Raw genomic sequence first — 12,626 nt, forward strand, 5'->3', positions numbered from 1 at the left:
CAACCATTAATTCTTGAGATACTCTTGTACTTTTTTGTGTGTTTTCCATCTCTCTGCTTTTGTGGGCATATGTCTGTGTATTTATACTCATGAAGATGGAGATCTTTGGCTGACCATGACTGCACAGAACATTGAGGCTTTTTGGGAATATAATTAAGGTCATTTAGTTGCTTGTATGTATTGGATATTCCTGGTTGTGCTTTTGACACTTTTGCTTTTCTTGGTTATAGACTGGACTTGGCAGACAGTTCCAAGCAGATTCTGTTCCCCAGAGCAGCAGTCACGGCTGATGGGATAACTGACCACTGGATCAATGAACAGAAATTCCTGGAGATGACATAGGGAAGGGCATCAAGGACAATGGTGCAGAAAAAGAAAATCTGCTCTCGGCTACTTGACTATCTCGTGATCATTGGAGCCAGGTAATGTGAAACAGTCTCTGCAGAGCTTTTGCTTGGGCAGTAGAGTAAGGATAAATAGCCTTGCATCCACTGATGAAGCCTTGCCTGATGCTCCGGAAGTGCTGTCCGAAATGTGTGCAGAATGCTCCCTTAAGGGGAGCACCTACTTGAGCCAGGGCACTTCTTGAAAGATACTAGTGCAGTCAGAGTTTTTGAGCTTGTGGTCTTTAGACTTCTTTTCAAGGATCTAAGGGTCATTAAGAAAAGCTAATTTATCTGTCATTCTCTGGTAGCCTATGTGTCTGAACTTTGCTTCTACTGGCATCAGGACTGAGGGATTCACAAACTGAAAACACTGAAAGCTAAATGCAAGTAAAATAAAAGTTTTCTACTACTTTAATTACTAATAATGGACTACTAGTAGAATAATACTACTTTTCTAGCTTTTGAAATGTAGTCTGTAAACTTAGTTTGAAAAAAATCTGGAACTTGCTTTACTTGCTGTTTCTCCTTCTAATACTTATTTATCCTTGTAGGAATGACATTAATGCTTTCTGGTTTAAAAGGATTATTAATAGATAAAATGTTATGCATATTTACTCAAAGCATCAGTGAAATGTAGGGTGATGTGTTCTGTTTGTCAGACATGTAGGTGCTCAGTAAATGTTATTTTTTCCTTATTCAAACTTTATGCAGCAGCTTTCTGCAAATTCTATGTAATGGGTATATCCCAAAGTCTATTTTGCTTTTATTTCTAAATGTCAATGGTTAACGTGCATCAGCCTGTTGCTGTACCTCTTGCTTTCTTTTCAGAATACCTTGAAAGCAATATTTAAATAGGCTGAGTGGAGGAAATTACATAATCCTGACTAATAGTTATTCTATGATTGCATTTTATGGACAGAATACTGTAATTGTTGAATACTTACTATCTGTAGAAAAACAACCAAATTTTCTATATGTGTGTCACCAACTAGGAGGAGGAGGGAGAAATGTTAGCTGCCTCCTCTGGTGAAGCTTAGAGTGTCTGATGTTCTCACTTAGGAATTTGCTACTATCACTTCTGGACTCCTACAGTTCTCTTGCTTTTTGCCAGCTCATGCTGGTTAGACTGTTACTGCTCAGAGGTGCTGTCTCATTTGGAGCTTTGGCAAATGCCTATGATGTGAGATGGAGCTGACTGAAATAGCTTCTGCAAAACCCTAAGGAGCTCCAGGTGGCCTTTACCACTGCATCTTGTTATCCACTGTGCACAAGTTGCAATGCTTTTTGGAACTGTTAGGTTCAAACTTTCTCAGTTTGAAAAACTTTCTCTCTGTCCTTGTAGCTAATATTACAGCAAAGGCATGAGGTAGTGATACATGCACTTGTACTTAGTTGATGTCATTTTTTGGACCATTTGCTGCTTAATAGACTCTCCAAACAGTATCAGCATTATTTGACATTTCTTTTTTGGCAGATGATGCATTAGTTATGTCCATTAACATATAAAAGCATTTTAGTGTTTCTTTTTTATATACAGTAATTCAGTATCTAACTATACAGTCTATAAATCTTGTTACCAGTTTTATTATGAAAGCATTTGTCCTGGTTTTAAATAAAATACTAGTTTGGAAGAATTAGTCAACAGAGCTATTTACACCAGTGATTTTGTTCTGTGAATTATGAACCTTCTATTACTACTCGTTTGAGTGTTTTCACATCTTTTATATGAGAAAAGCAAGTGTCATTTGTATTTGGAAATAGGCAAAAGCATAATAGCTTGAAAGAATCTAGTGGAAAAGTAGGAAACAAGAGTATTGCCTTTCTGTCTTCATGTTTCTGTAGTGATTTGTGGTACAAAGATTAGTGAGTCACAGTGGTAAATAGCTGTGCATGTTACCATAGAGTTTTTTATATAAATTACGCTTTAAATCCTAATCTGAAAATCACATATGTTTTTGTGGTTGCTAGAACTTCTTAGTGAAAGTGGTTTTAGGGTGATGTTTGTATCACTCCATTGTTTATCTTAGTTCTTTCCTTGTAAGTTCTTGCTTTCCCAGTTAGGAAGTGATACTGGATTTTCCAATTTAATTTTTCATCTTGTTCATAAATGGCTGAAATCTAGCAGCATTTCCTCTGGGTGTTTGGAGAGGGACAATATGTTTCCTACTGAAGTGTTGCCCAGAGACCTGTGCAGTTAAATTAATTTTGAAAGTCAAAGTCAGAGCAACATGGCAACACGGTGTTCTCCTGGGAACAGCATATTCCTGGAAGGCCTTTTCTCAATCAGATTTGAACAGGCTCCTTGCTAATGATCGTATAGACTTAGACTTCTTTACTTAACCTTTCTGCCCTGTGCTAGTGCGTGAGCTTTGTGGCTAGTGACTGAGAAGCTGCACTTTTCCCTGGATAGGAGGAAAGAGAGGAAGCAAAGATGAAGCTGAGTCCACAGGCTCCTGACACCTTAGTAGGAAGTTCCCAAAAATATTTATTATTAGTCAACTACCTATGGGGTTTTTTGTTTGCTTCTTTTGTAGGCACCCAAGCAGCGATAGTGTTGCTCAGACTCCTGAACTGCTGCGGCGTTACCCTCTGGAAGACCACGCAGACTTTCCTCTCCCGCCCGATGTCGTGTTCTTCTGCCAGCCAGAAGGATGCCTGAGCGTGCGCCAAAGGCGCATGAGCTTCCGTGATGACACTTCCTTCGTCTTCACCCTCACAGACAAGGATACGGGGGTCACTCGCTATGGAATCTGCGTCAACTTCTACCGCTCCTTCCAGAAGCGAGTACCCAAAGAGAAGGGAGAAGGCACGGGGGGACATCGAGCTCGGGAGGCACAGAAGGTCCCTAAATCTGGGGATGCATCAGCACCCCAAGAGGAAGCGGGCACCGAGAGTTCGGAGAGCGGTTCTTCGCTGCAGGCTCCCAGCGCAGAGTCTACCCCTGACGTGAATCGATCCCCGCGCGGGAAGCGCTTGGCCAAAGGCAGCCATCGCTCTCGGAACAGCACTCTGACTTCTCTGTGCATCCTTAGTCATTATCCCTTCTTTTCCACCTTCCGTGAGTGTCTCTACACCCTCAAGAGACTTGTGGACTGCTGTAGTGAGAGACTGTTGGGCAAGAAGTTGGGGATTCCGCGTGGGGTGCAGAGGTACGTTGAGAGGGATGAACTTTTTCTCCTACTGTTTGTGTTCAGTGCTGCAGTTTATTTGCACGGTGAATTGTGGCTGCAGCTGTGGTTGCAGAAGCAGCCAAACACCAAGGGTTGGCCCTTTTTTATAATTTTTTATAACAATTTCTTTAAAACTTCTCTCTCTGATTCTGTAAGCTGGTATGATTTTCATTTTTGATGCACCTAAGGAGGCACTACTCTTCTGAGGACTGAAGCTGAGTGCTGATGCTGTTACTGTTGCTTTGGCATTTAAGCTCTGTGTCAGTATACGTCAGGACAGATTCTCTGGGAAATTAGAAGCAGCCAAGAAATAACAGAGAATTTCTACTTGGGGCAGAAGGGAAATTGTGAAAATGTGCTTAACAAGCTTATGAAACAATCTGAACTTCAGCGTGGGAGAGAAAAGACTAGAGAAGCAGGATCAGCTGAAATAGGTCAAAGTACAATATTTGAAGGAGTGAGGGAGGAGAGGTAGAAAACAAAGTAGTTGTCTAGGAAACATGGGAACAGTTGCTGGTAACAGCAACAGGAACTTGGTGTATATTTAATATAAGGTAGTAATCTTAATGTATCTGCTGTTATAACATTAAGTATGTAACTGAAGCAGTTGCTCTGTAGGATATGGAAGGAGCAACGTTTTTATGTATTTCAGTCAAGGATATGTATCTGTGCTACTGTGCCTGACGCCTTCATTCCTTTCCCATGTGCTAACTGAGTAGAAAGAGTATTAAATGAATCCCTGGAGAAGCAGGGAATTATCTCAACCGTTTGAGAGACAGGACTGTGAGATAGTACATAATGTGAGTTAAGTAGCTTGGTACACTCCAAATTAAACTTGTCAAAAGCAAAAAATGACAGGATTATAATTATTATAATTTTTGTCTATATAAGCTCTTTACATTTTGCATGAAATGGAAAATGTGTCCTATTCATAGAGCAGTGGCCTACTTCTTGGGCTACTGCCCTGGAATAGTTCTAGGAGAGTGTTCTGGGCTAGTTTGACTGATTCCTGCATTAGCAGATTTGTCACTTGAATCCACTGATGGAGAATAAATTACTTTGTCAGAGCAAAACTTCTCCCCCCAACTGAAGTATGTGTTAAGGAATGTTATTTTGTCCCTTGGTTTAGACTGATAATTACTGAGGAAAAAAAATGCCCCATTGAATTTCATTATTTTCCTCAATTTGGTGTTTGAATGACATGTGGTATTTGAAAAATTTGCTGTTATTGGACATAATTCTTAAAGAGAATAATTAAGTGATGGATGAGGATGGCAAGAGAAGGAATATTGAGCATACATCTCTGGGAAAAGTAAAACAGCAGGTATGAATTACCATGTAGTTTTCTAGTGGTGACTGGAAAAGTAGAATAGTTTTGACGTGTGGCAGAATAAAGGTGAAACTGAATCCTTACAGCTGGCAAAAGGTGGAGCACACCTCTTAGCAGTCAAATGTTGTTGTAATCTTTTTTTTTTTTTTTTTTTTAAAGTTGTGAACTGTAAGATAGAATCTCCAATTTGAACCCATAGCTTTCTAAGGGATCATCCGTTACGGTAACTCAAGATACATATCAGGCTGAGAATGAATACAGAAGGCTTGCAGCCTTCACTATGCTACAGGCTAAAGGGCTGAGATGGTCAAGACTCTATGCTTCCTTTGTCAGACCCAGTTTTGAAGCTCTGAAGGCCCTGAGCAATGCTGTACATGCTTTTTGGCCAGCCCGTCTGTGAGCTACAGGTTTGCAGATTGCCAGTTTAGGGTGTGGAAAACTTGCTGCTTATTTTGCTAAGGTACCTAAATGTTGTCTACACAGCTTTCAGAGATTTAGCTGTAATAGATCTGTTTTTCCCATGGGGTGTTCAGCTCTTCAGAATGATACAGTGCAATTTAGGACAGAATGATGAAGGATATTTTATTATGCCAAAACATCTGGGAGATCTTGAATGTGGCATATTTTTATTATCTCAGGTTCAATTTCTATTCTTGCAAAGGTTTTTATACTGCTAGAAGCAGAGTCCTACAGTCAGTCTGCTGCAGTTCTGGATGAGATAGGAGAGTATCCTGTGTGCCTGCTGAATTTCAAGCTGAGGGTGATGAGAGTTCTTCAGAGCTCTGGTCCTGACTGAATCCTTTAAATGTGAATGAAGTCTGAAGTGACATACTTGTGTTGATTCCTGCCACAGAAAGATTTATTCTTGCTCCCATTGTGGGTTGTGTCAGTAGGCTTAAGTGCCTATGTTCCATTCCTTTGTGCGATCAAATGTTTGTTAGTTGCCTCTTTTAATCCTTGGTGGATCTACTCTTTCTCTGGAAGAGCCTTGCGGAATGGCTGTCAAAGGAAGTTCTTGGAGTGTTAATCTTGGCATTCTCCCTGTCCAGGGATACAATGTGGCGGATTTTCACAGGCTCCCTCCTGGTTGAGGAGAAGTCTAGCGTGCTGCTTCACGACTTGCGGGAGATTGAGGCTTGGATATACCGGCTGCTCCGCTCACCGATGCCCGTTGCTGGGCAGAAGCGGGTGGATGTGGAAGTCTTGCCACACGAGTTGCAGCCAGCTTTGACCTTTGCTCTTCCTGATCCATCCCGCTTCACTCTGGTGGACTTTCCATTACATCTGCCTTTGGAGTTGTTGGGAGTGGATGCCTGCCTGCAAGTGCTAACCTGCATCCTTCTGGAGCACAAGGTAAGAAGGGAAGAGTTGATCTTGATAAGTATGTAGGAAGTTCTGCCCTCTTCAAAACCAGGGTAGGCTGGATGTGTAGAACAGCTGTCTCTCTGCACTGACTGAAATGAATTTTGTCTGCAGAGGATGGTGGGAATAAAGAGCTCCTTCTGAGGCTCCTGTTTTGAAAAGCTCCATTCTTGAAAAAACACCCAGATCTTGTTTTCAGACAGATTTATGGAGGGTTACCCAGTTCACAGCCATCGAATCTGAGTTGGCAGATATCACAAAATCTGTGCTCTTTGTATACACCTGAGGGGAGTTTTGGAAGTGAATGGTTGCTGCAGTGCTAATGGGAGTTTCTCTGGTTGCAGGTTGTATTGCAGTCCCGAGATTATAATGCACTTTCAATGTCTGTGATGGCCTTTGTGGCCATGATCTACCCATTAGAGTACATGTTCCCAGTGATCCCTCTGCTTCCCACCTGCATGGCCTCTGCAGAACAGGTACATATTTTTCCTTTATTGGTCTTTCACAATAGATGTTTCTGTGATGTCTAAAACTCATACAGCTGTAGTCCCTTTTCATTCACCATCTCCTCAGAGATTGTATCAAAGTCTGTCTCACCAGGAACATTGCTTGAGCGTGACTATTTAAATTGTAGGTACACCACTTAAGTAGAATATCTTCAGAGCACACTCAGTGAATAGATGTGCTGGCTTGAAGGCAAAACCAGCAAGAGACTCCAAGTCAGAAAAAACAATTTAATAGGAGAGAAAAAAAAGTAAGATAAAATAAACTAAAACACATGCAATAGTACAAAAGATAACTGACAGAGTCAGAATACAACCTGACACCGTGGTGGTGGCAGTCCAGATGAAGTGGTCTTGTCGAAGCAGTGATCCCGCAGAAAGGTCTGGTAGCTCTTGTCCCCTGGGAGTCCAGTGGGTAAGGCTGCCTGTGCTGTCCCAAATCCCAGATTATATCCAGGTGGGAATGCTTGGCTCCTCCCCTGGGGTGGAGCATCTCACAATGGGCTGATATCATTTTATGAGACTTACAATGGGTCTTTGATTGCCCATTAAACAGAGATAGCTCCTGGAGGGAGTTACCTATGAGTCATGTAGCAGGGCATTGATGGGCCATTAACAGAATATAGTCTGGAGGGAGGGGGCAAGGGAAACACTGCCCAACCTAGTTTCAACAGCTCATGTAGATGGTGATAGAATACATACTTTGGGCACTTCTTACATTGTAACCTAGGACAATAGAATGATTCAAAGCAGTAGTTCACAAACAAAGGATTAAACGATCATAGATCGACAGTATTATGATGATATCTACCCCCCCCCCCCCCCAAACAGAATATTACCGTTTGTTTAGGAGGGACCAGATTAATATTTAAAGATGCTTTAGGGCTCTTTGATTCAGAGTTCAGAAACTATTGCCTGTAGTCTCAGAAATATGTAGTGCTGTGTTACTTCAGCTGGGAGCCTAGGTTTTGCCAACAGTTGGCTCTTTGCAGAAGCTCATTATTCTGCTTGGAAAGGTAGAATTCAGTCCATCTTGCTACTTCAGTGCCATCTTGCAACTGATGCTGCAGGTTTGTTCTTGTACCACTCCTTGAAAGTGACCAGCAGTTCTAGATTAAAACAATAAATTAGCCTTCCAAGCCACCAGTCTCAAGCTGCTATGTGCCTAGTTGATTTAAACCTTGTGCTCATTCCTTTGTCAGAAGCAACCTGAATTTCCCCATAGGTCTTCCACATACATATGAAAAAAATGTGTCTGTCATGTATTGCTTAGAGATGTTATTATTTTGAAACCAAATTACCACTACAAGCATAAGGGTAAAGTCCTTGTATGTTCCTATTTACAATGGCACAGACTTGGTTTGAGCTGAGGATGTGTTCATCCATGACTTCTTGCTTTTCAACTTAGGGTCTTACCCTGAACGCTTATTTTTTATTTTTTGGACCATGCCAGACATGGCAGGCTGTTTCCAAAGTGCCATGTAGCCGTATAAATTATGTCCTGGGTGGGAGTGGGACGTGGAACCTGGGAGTATTTATTAATGCCTTTTATGTTGTCTACTCTGCTATAAACATACTGTAGTCAATAAATAAATACTTGGGAAGAACATGATGATATCAAATGCAGATCTTGTCCTTAGTAAAGTCTGTCTTTCTCTCAGTTGCTTCTAGCCCCTACACCTTATATCATTGGTGTACCAGCAAGTTTCTTCCTTTACAAACTGGATTTTAAAATGCCTGATGATGTATGGCTTATTGACCTGGATACCAATAGGGTAAGTGGCACCCTTAAAAACTTGCGGCTTTGTTTCCAGGAACTGCGTACTGTCACCAGTGTACCCACTGAGAATTTAGTAATGCCTGACTTCTGTCTGCCTTTGTCACTCCCATCTCAAACTTTAGGATTCCATTCCTTGTTGTGTCTCGAGGTCCCCATGTCTTTTGCATTATGTGATGTTTCTTTATGAGACCAGATGACTGCCGATGGCAAAAGGAAGGAGTCTGCTCTCTCTCACCGGGGGAATATTGGCTTTATTCTAGAGTCCTGCCCTTCCTTGGCTGGAGCTCTTTCCCGGTGGCTCACCAGTGCCAGAGAGACTGAGGCCCCTCCTGTGCTGGGGCTTTTTCCCCAGGGGGCAGGGCCCAGAGGCAGGGACAAGCCACTGCCCAATCAGGGATAAAGTGAGAGTGGAACAGAGTTGGGTTACAGCTGAGCAAGGACAGACCACGTGATACAGAGAAAAAACATTACAAATCCGATGAAACACAATATAAACCAAATTAATGCATTACAACACTTCCCCTTTTCTTATTAAATTTAGAAGGAGGAAGGCTCGGTTCGTGGGAGATGCTCAGAGTTCGGACCTTGAGTACCTTTAAAGTTGCAGAAGAAAAATGACCTTTAGTGCTAACAAACTGTTTAGAAAAACACTGTTAAGGAATAATGATAATTAGAAGGAGAAGGTTCGGTGTTTTCTCCTCCTCCAGGCAGCACTGGCCACTTGTGGGCCCTCTGCAGGGGGTTTTGCAGTTTTAGGGATGAAAGGTTTCACCCACTTGAGATCTGGGGGAGTGGACACATAGGTGTACCCACGACCCCAGGTGACCTGATCATGAGGACTTTTTGTTTCTCTGGTCGCTGGATCCTTTACTATCATAGCCGGTGACTTTTGCTGAAAGGCAGAACTGGTTAAAGCAGGATTATTTAATTTAACATTTACATTTTCTATTTTTTTTGAAAAATTCCCTTTGGACCCTTGAGACCTCCTGCCCCCATTGTCCCAAAAGTCCAGAAATGGCTTCTTCGAAGGGCATTGAGATGCCCAATGTCCAGCCTGATCGCACAGGAGACACGTTGTTCCTCTCTTGGGTGGTGGCACAGGTACAGGAGGCACGGTGTCTGCAGCAGCTTTTTGTGGTGGCTTGACTCTGGAACTGTGGCTTCAATGAGCTTTTATGAAGGGAACCTTCCTGGCACACACCTGGAGCATGTCATGTAAAGTTGAAGCCGGTTCTATAGACAGGCTGAGGATAGCTGCCTTGCACTGTTCGTTTGCATTGGCCAGAGCCATCTCCTCCAGGACCTGTTCCTGGGCTCCTTCATTCTTAACCTGTAACTCAATAGCTCAGGTTAATCGCTCCACAAATGTTACAAAAGGTTCTGATGGAAGCTGCTTTATTTTACTGTAAGGTTGGAAAGACTCATTGGGCTGGACTGCTAATCAAATTGGCAAATTCTTATTATCAACAGCCGTTTCAGGATTTTGCCAAAGCTCCGGAAGCAAATCTTTTTGGAGGTCAAAGGGAACTGTAGTATTCCTTGCTAAATTTCCTTTTGAACGGTTGCAAAAGTATTCTCTTTCATATTCAAATTTGGCCTGAGCTTTGCATAAATCCTGAATCACTTGTTGGGGGAAGGGCTCCCAATTACTGGGGACAGCACCCCCTCTTTTTGATTGTTGATATGTGACAGGGGTGGCAGAAAAGCCGGGATAATTTCCTGCTTCCGGGTTCCCGGCTCCCCCCCCCACCCCGGGTTGTGGGAACTGGGACTGTGGGTGGGGAAACCGTGGGAACCAGGGGCAGGGATGGGCTGGAGGCTTGAGTCACACAGGGCGGAGTTGGAGGGCGGAGGTTTGAGGGTAGGGGGCAGAGTCAGAGGAGAGGGCAGTGCTGGGGGCAGCACCGAAGGGAGGGAAGGGTCTGGGGAGAAGAAGGGATTGTGAAAGGGATTGCGGGAAGGAGGGACAGACAAAGAGAGAGGCTCCTCTTGACTTGAGAGCACATGGCTTCGGCCATTTTGGACAATGGAATCCCCTCCATCTTGTGACCCCCCCCCACCTGGGGATCACTAAGATGGGAGGTTTGAGCACTCAAACTGCCTGCAAAGGAACAAACTGGGGAAAATCCCCAAAGAACTGTCTTTTTTCCCTTTTCATTTTGCTTTTGCAATGCAATCTTAATTTTTAAGCTATAAAAAGCAAAATTGCATTTTCTTTATTATTAGAGGAGCCAGATTCAACTATCTTAGTTGCAATAGTTTCCCAAAATTCCAGGAAGTTTATTTGCTCTAATGATACATCTGAAATTTGAGAAAATATATATCAAATTAATTTTTTCAACTGTCTCTTTGGGCAATGGGTCCTGCCATTTTCCAAGGCACTTAAAATTTGATAATAGACTTTTTTGAGACACAGACAGCCTAGGACCCATTTCTGGCTCAGATTTTAAATTTCTGTGTCCCCTTTAACTCTGACTGGGAAACGGAAAGTTAAAAAACCCTCGCTGGAGAGAAAAAAAAGCCAAAAAGGGGAAACAGTTTCCTTTTCCACCCCCCCAGGCTGCCGAAAGGAAGGTGCTATTAAAGCACCCTGAAAGTTTTTACTCTGAAAGCAAAAACCTTCCCCAAAAGGAAAAAACTCTTTTCCCTGAGGTTCAATGCCTCTTAAAAAGATTTTCCCTTAGAAAACTGAAAGTGGTACTCACCAAAAATCCAGCGTTCCTTTCCTTTCTTTCCCAATCACTCCTTTTGCCTGAGACTGACCCTTTTTGGTGCAAAAAGAGCTTCCAGTCCCAGATCCCAGGATCATCTTTCCACAAACATGTGGTCACCTTCCCTGGGAGCAGCCTGCTGGATGGGGGCTTCTTCACAGCACTCCGATGGGTTCTTTAAGTCCAAAGGAGAAAACTACAGCCCTGCTTGTGGAATCCTGTGTTTCGGAGACTCCACAGTGAACGCCAAGCCTGACGGGTCTGTCTCTCTGCGTAGGTGGGCTGTGTTTCGTGACTCACGTATCTGCGTGACATTCCTCAGCCACGTGCTCCCCAAGTGGTTCTTCCAGCCTCTTGTGGCTTTGGGCCACACGTTAGGGCACCAGATGTGATGTTTCTTTATGAGACCAGACGACCGCCGATGGCAAAAGGAAAGAGTCTGCTCTCTCTCACCGGGGGAATATTGGCTTTATTCTATCCTTCCTTGGCTGGAGCTCTTTCCCGTTGGCTCACTGGTGCCAGAGAGCAAGCGAGGCCCTTCCCGTGCCTGGGCTTTTTTCCCAGGGGGCAGGGACAAGCCACTGCCCAATCAGGGGTAAAGTGGGAGTGGAACAGAGTTGGGTTACATTTCAGTGTGGGGGATGGGCACTGCTGAGCGAGGACAGACCACGTGATACAGAGAAAAAACATTACAAATCCGATGAAACACAGTATTAACCAAATTAATGCATTACAACAGCATTAGGCATCCTTTTTCAGTTAATTGTTCTGGCTATATCATTAGAAGGTAAATCCTCAGGCAAATGATAGAACTTTCTTCTTGACTGATTGTCAGACTGTGTCTTACAGCCCTGCCTAAGGAACCCTATCTCTTAAGAGCCTTCCCACAGCTTTGGTTGTCATGATTCATGTATCTCACTTTCTACAAGGGTATGAGCAAGGCTAATTCAGGGAAGATGTGTATAACATCATCTACTTGATGGAAAGTGTGGGTTGATTCAAACTTGTTGTATTTGTGGTAAATGATAAAGTAACTCCACTGTTTGTTATATTGTAAACAATAACAACCATAAAGAAGTGAAAAAGCAGGTGTCTGTGTCTGAGACTGTAGGGTTTATTTAATACTTATTTTACTTTTGTGTCTTTTATTCCTTGGTGTTTGGAGTGCTGGAGATTCAGGGGATTCTGTTTTGGAAATGACTACAGCTGGAGAATTTTTAGTCTGTTGTTGTGCTTAATTCCAGGTGATTGTTCCTACAAATGCAGAATCTTTGCCAGCACTGCCAGAACCAGAAGCTTCAGAGCTGAAAAAGCATCTGAAACAGGTAATATGAACTTTGGGGAAAGGACTCAGATTCAGTAGAACGTAGCTTATGTAGTGTTG

At 42.9% G+C, this 12,626-nt stretch overlaps 1 protein-coding gene across 29 annotated transcripts in view; it reads left to right on the forward strand.

Moving 5' to 3' along the window:
* The window catches only part of MADD (MAP kinase activating death domain), a 72,286-nt gene that overhangs the window by 13,726 nt on the left and 45,934 nt on the right, over positions 1 to 12,626 (forward strand). For all 29 annotated transcript variants that reach the window (XM_058420992.1, XM_040066955.2, XM_058421002.1 and 26 more), the window contains exons 2-7: positions 231 to 422; positions 2,921 to 3,535; positions 5,936 to 6,239; positions 6,593 to 6,724; positions 8,413 to 8,526; positions 12,487 to 12,567. In XM_058420992.1, coding sequence (XP_058276975.1) covers positions 361 to 422; positions 2,921 to 3,535; positions 5,936 to 6,239; positions 6,593 to 6,724; positions 8,413 to 8,526; positions 12,487 to 12,567 — 1,308 coding nt within the window. In that variant the 5' untranslated portion in view covers positions 231 to 360. The remainder of the gene's footprint in view (positions 1 to 230; positions 423 to 2,920; positions 3,536 to 5,935; positions 6,240 to 6,592; positions 6,725 to 8,412; positions 8,527 to 12,486; positions 12,568 to 12,626) is intronic.

The sequence above is a fragment of the Hirundo rustica genome, chromosome 6 (assembly GCF_015227805.2).
Source record: "Hirundo rustica isolate bHirRus1 chromosome 6, bHirRus1.pri.v3, whole genome shotgun sequence".
NCBI lineage: Eukaryota > Metazoa > Chordata > Aves > Passeriformes > Hirundinidae > Hirundo > Hirundo rustica.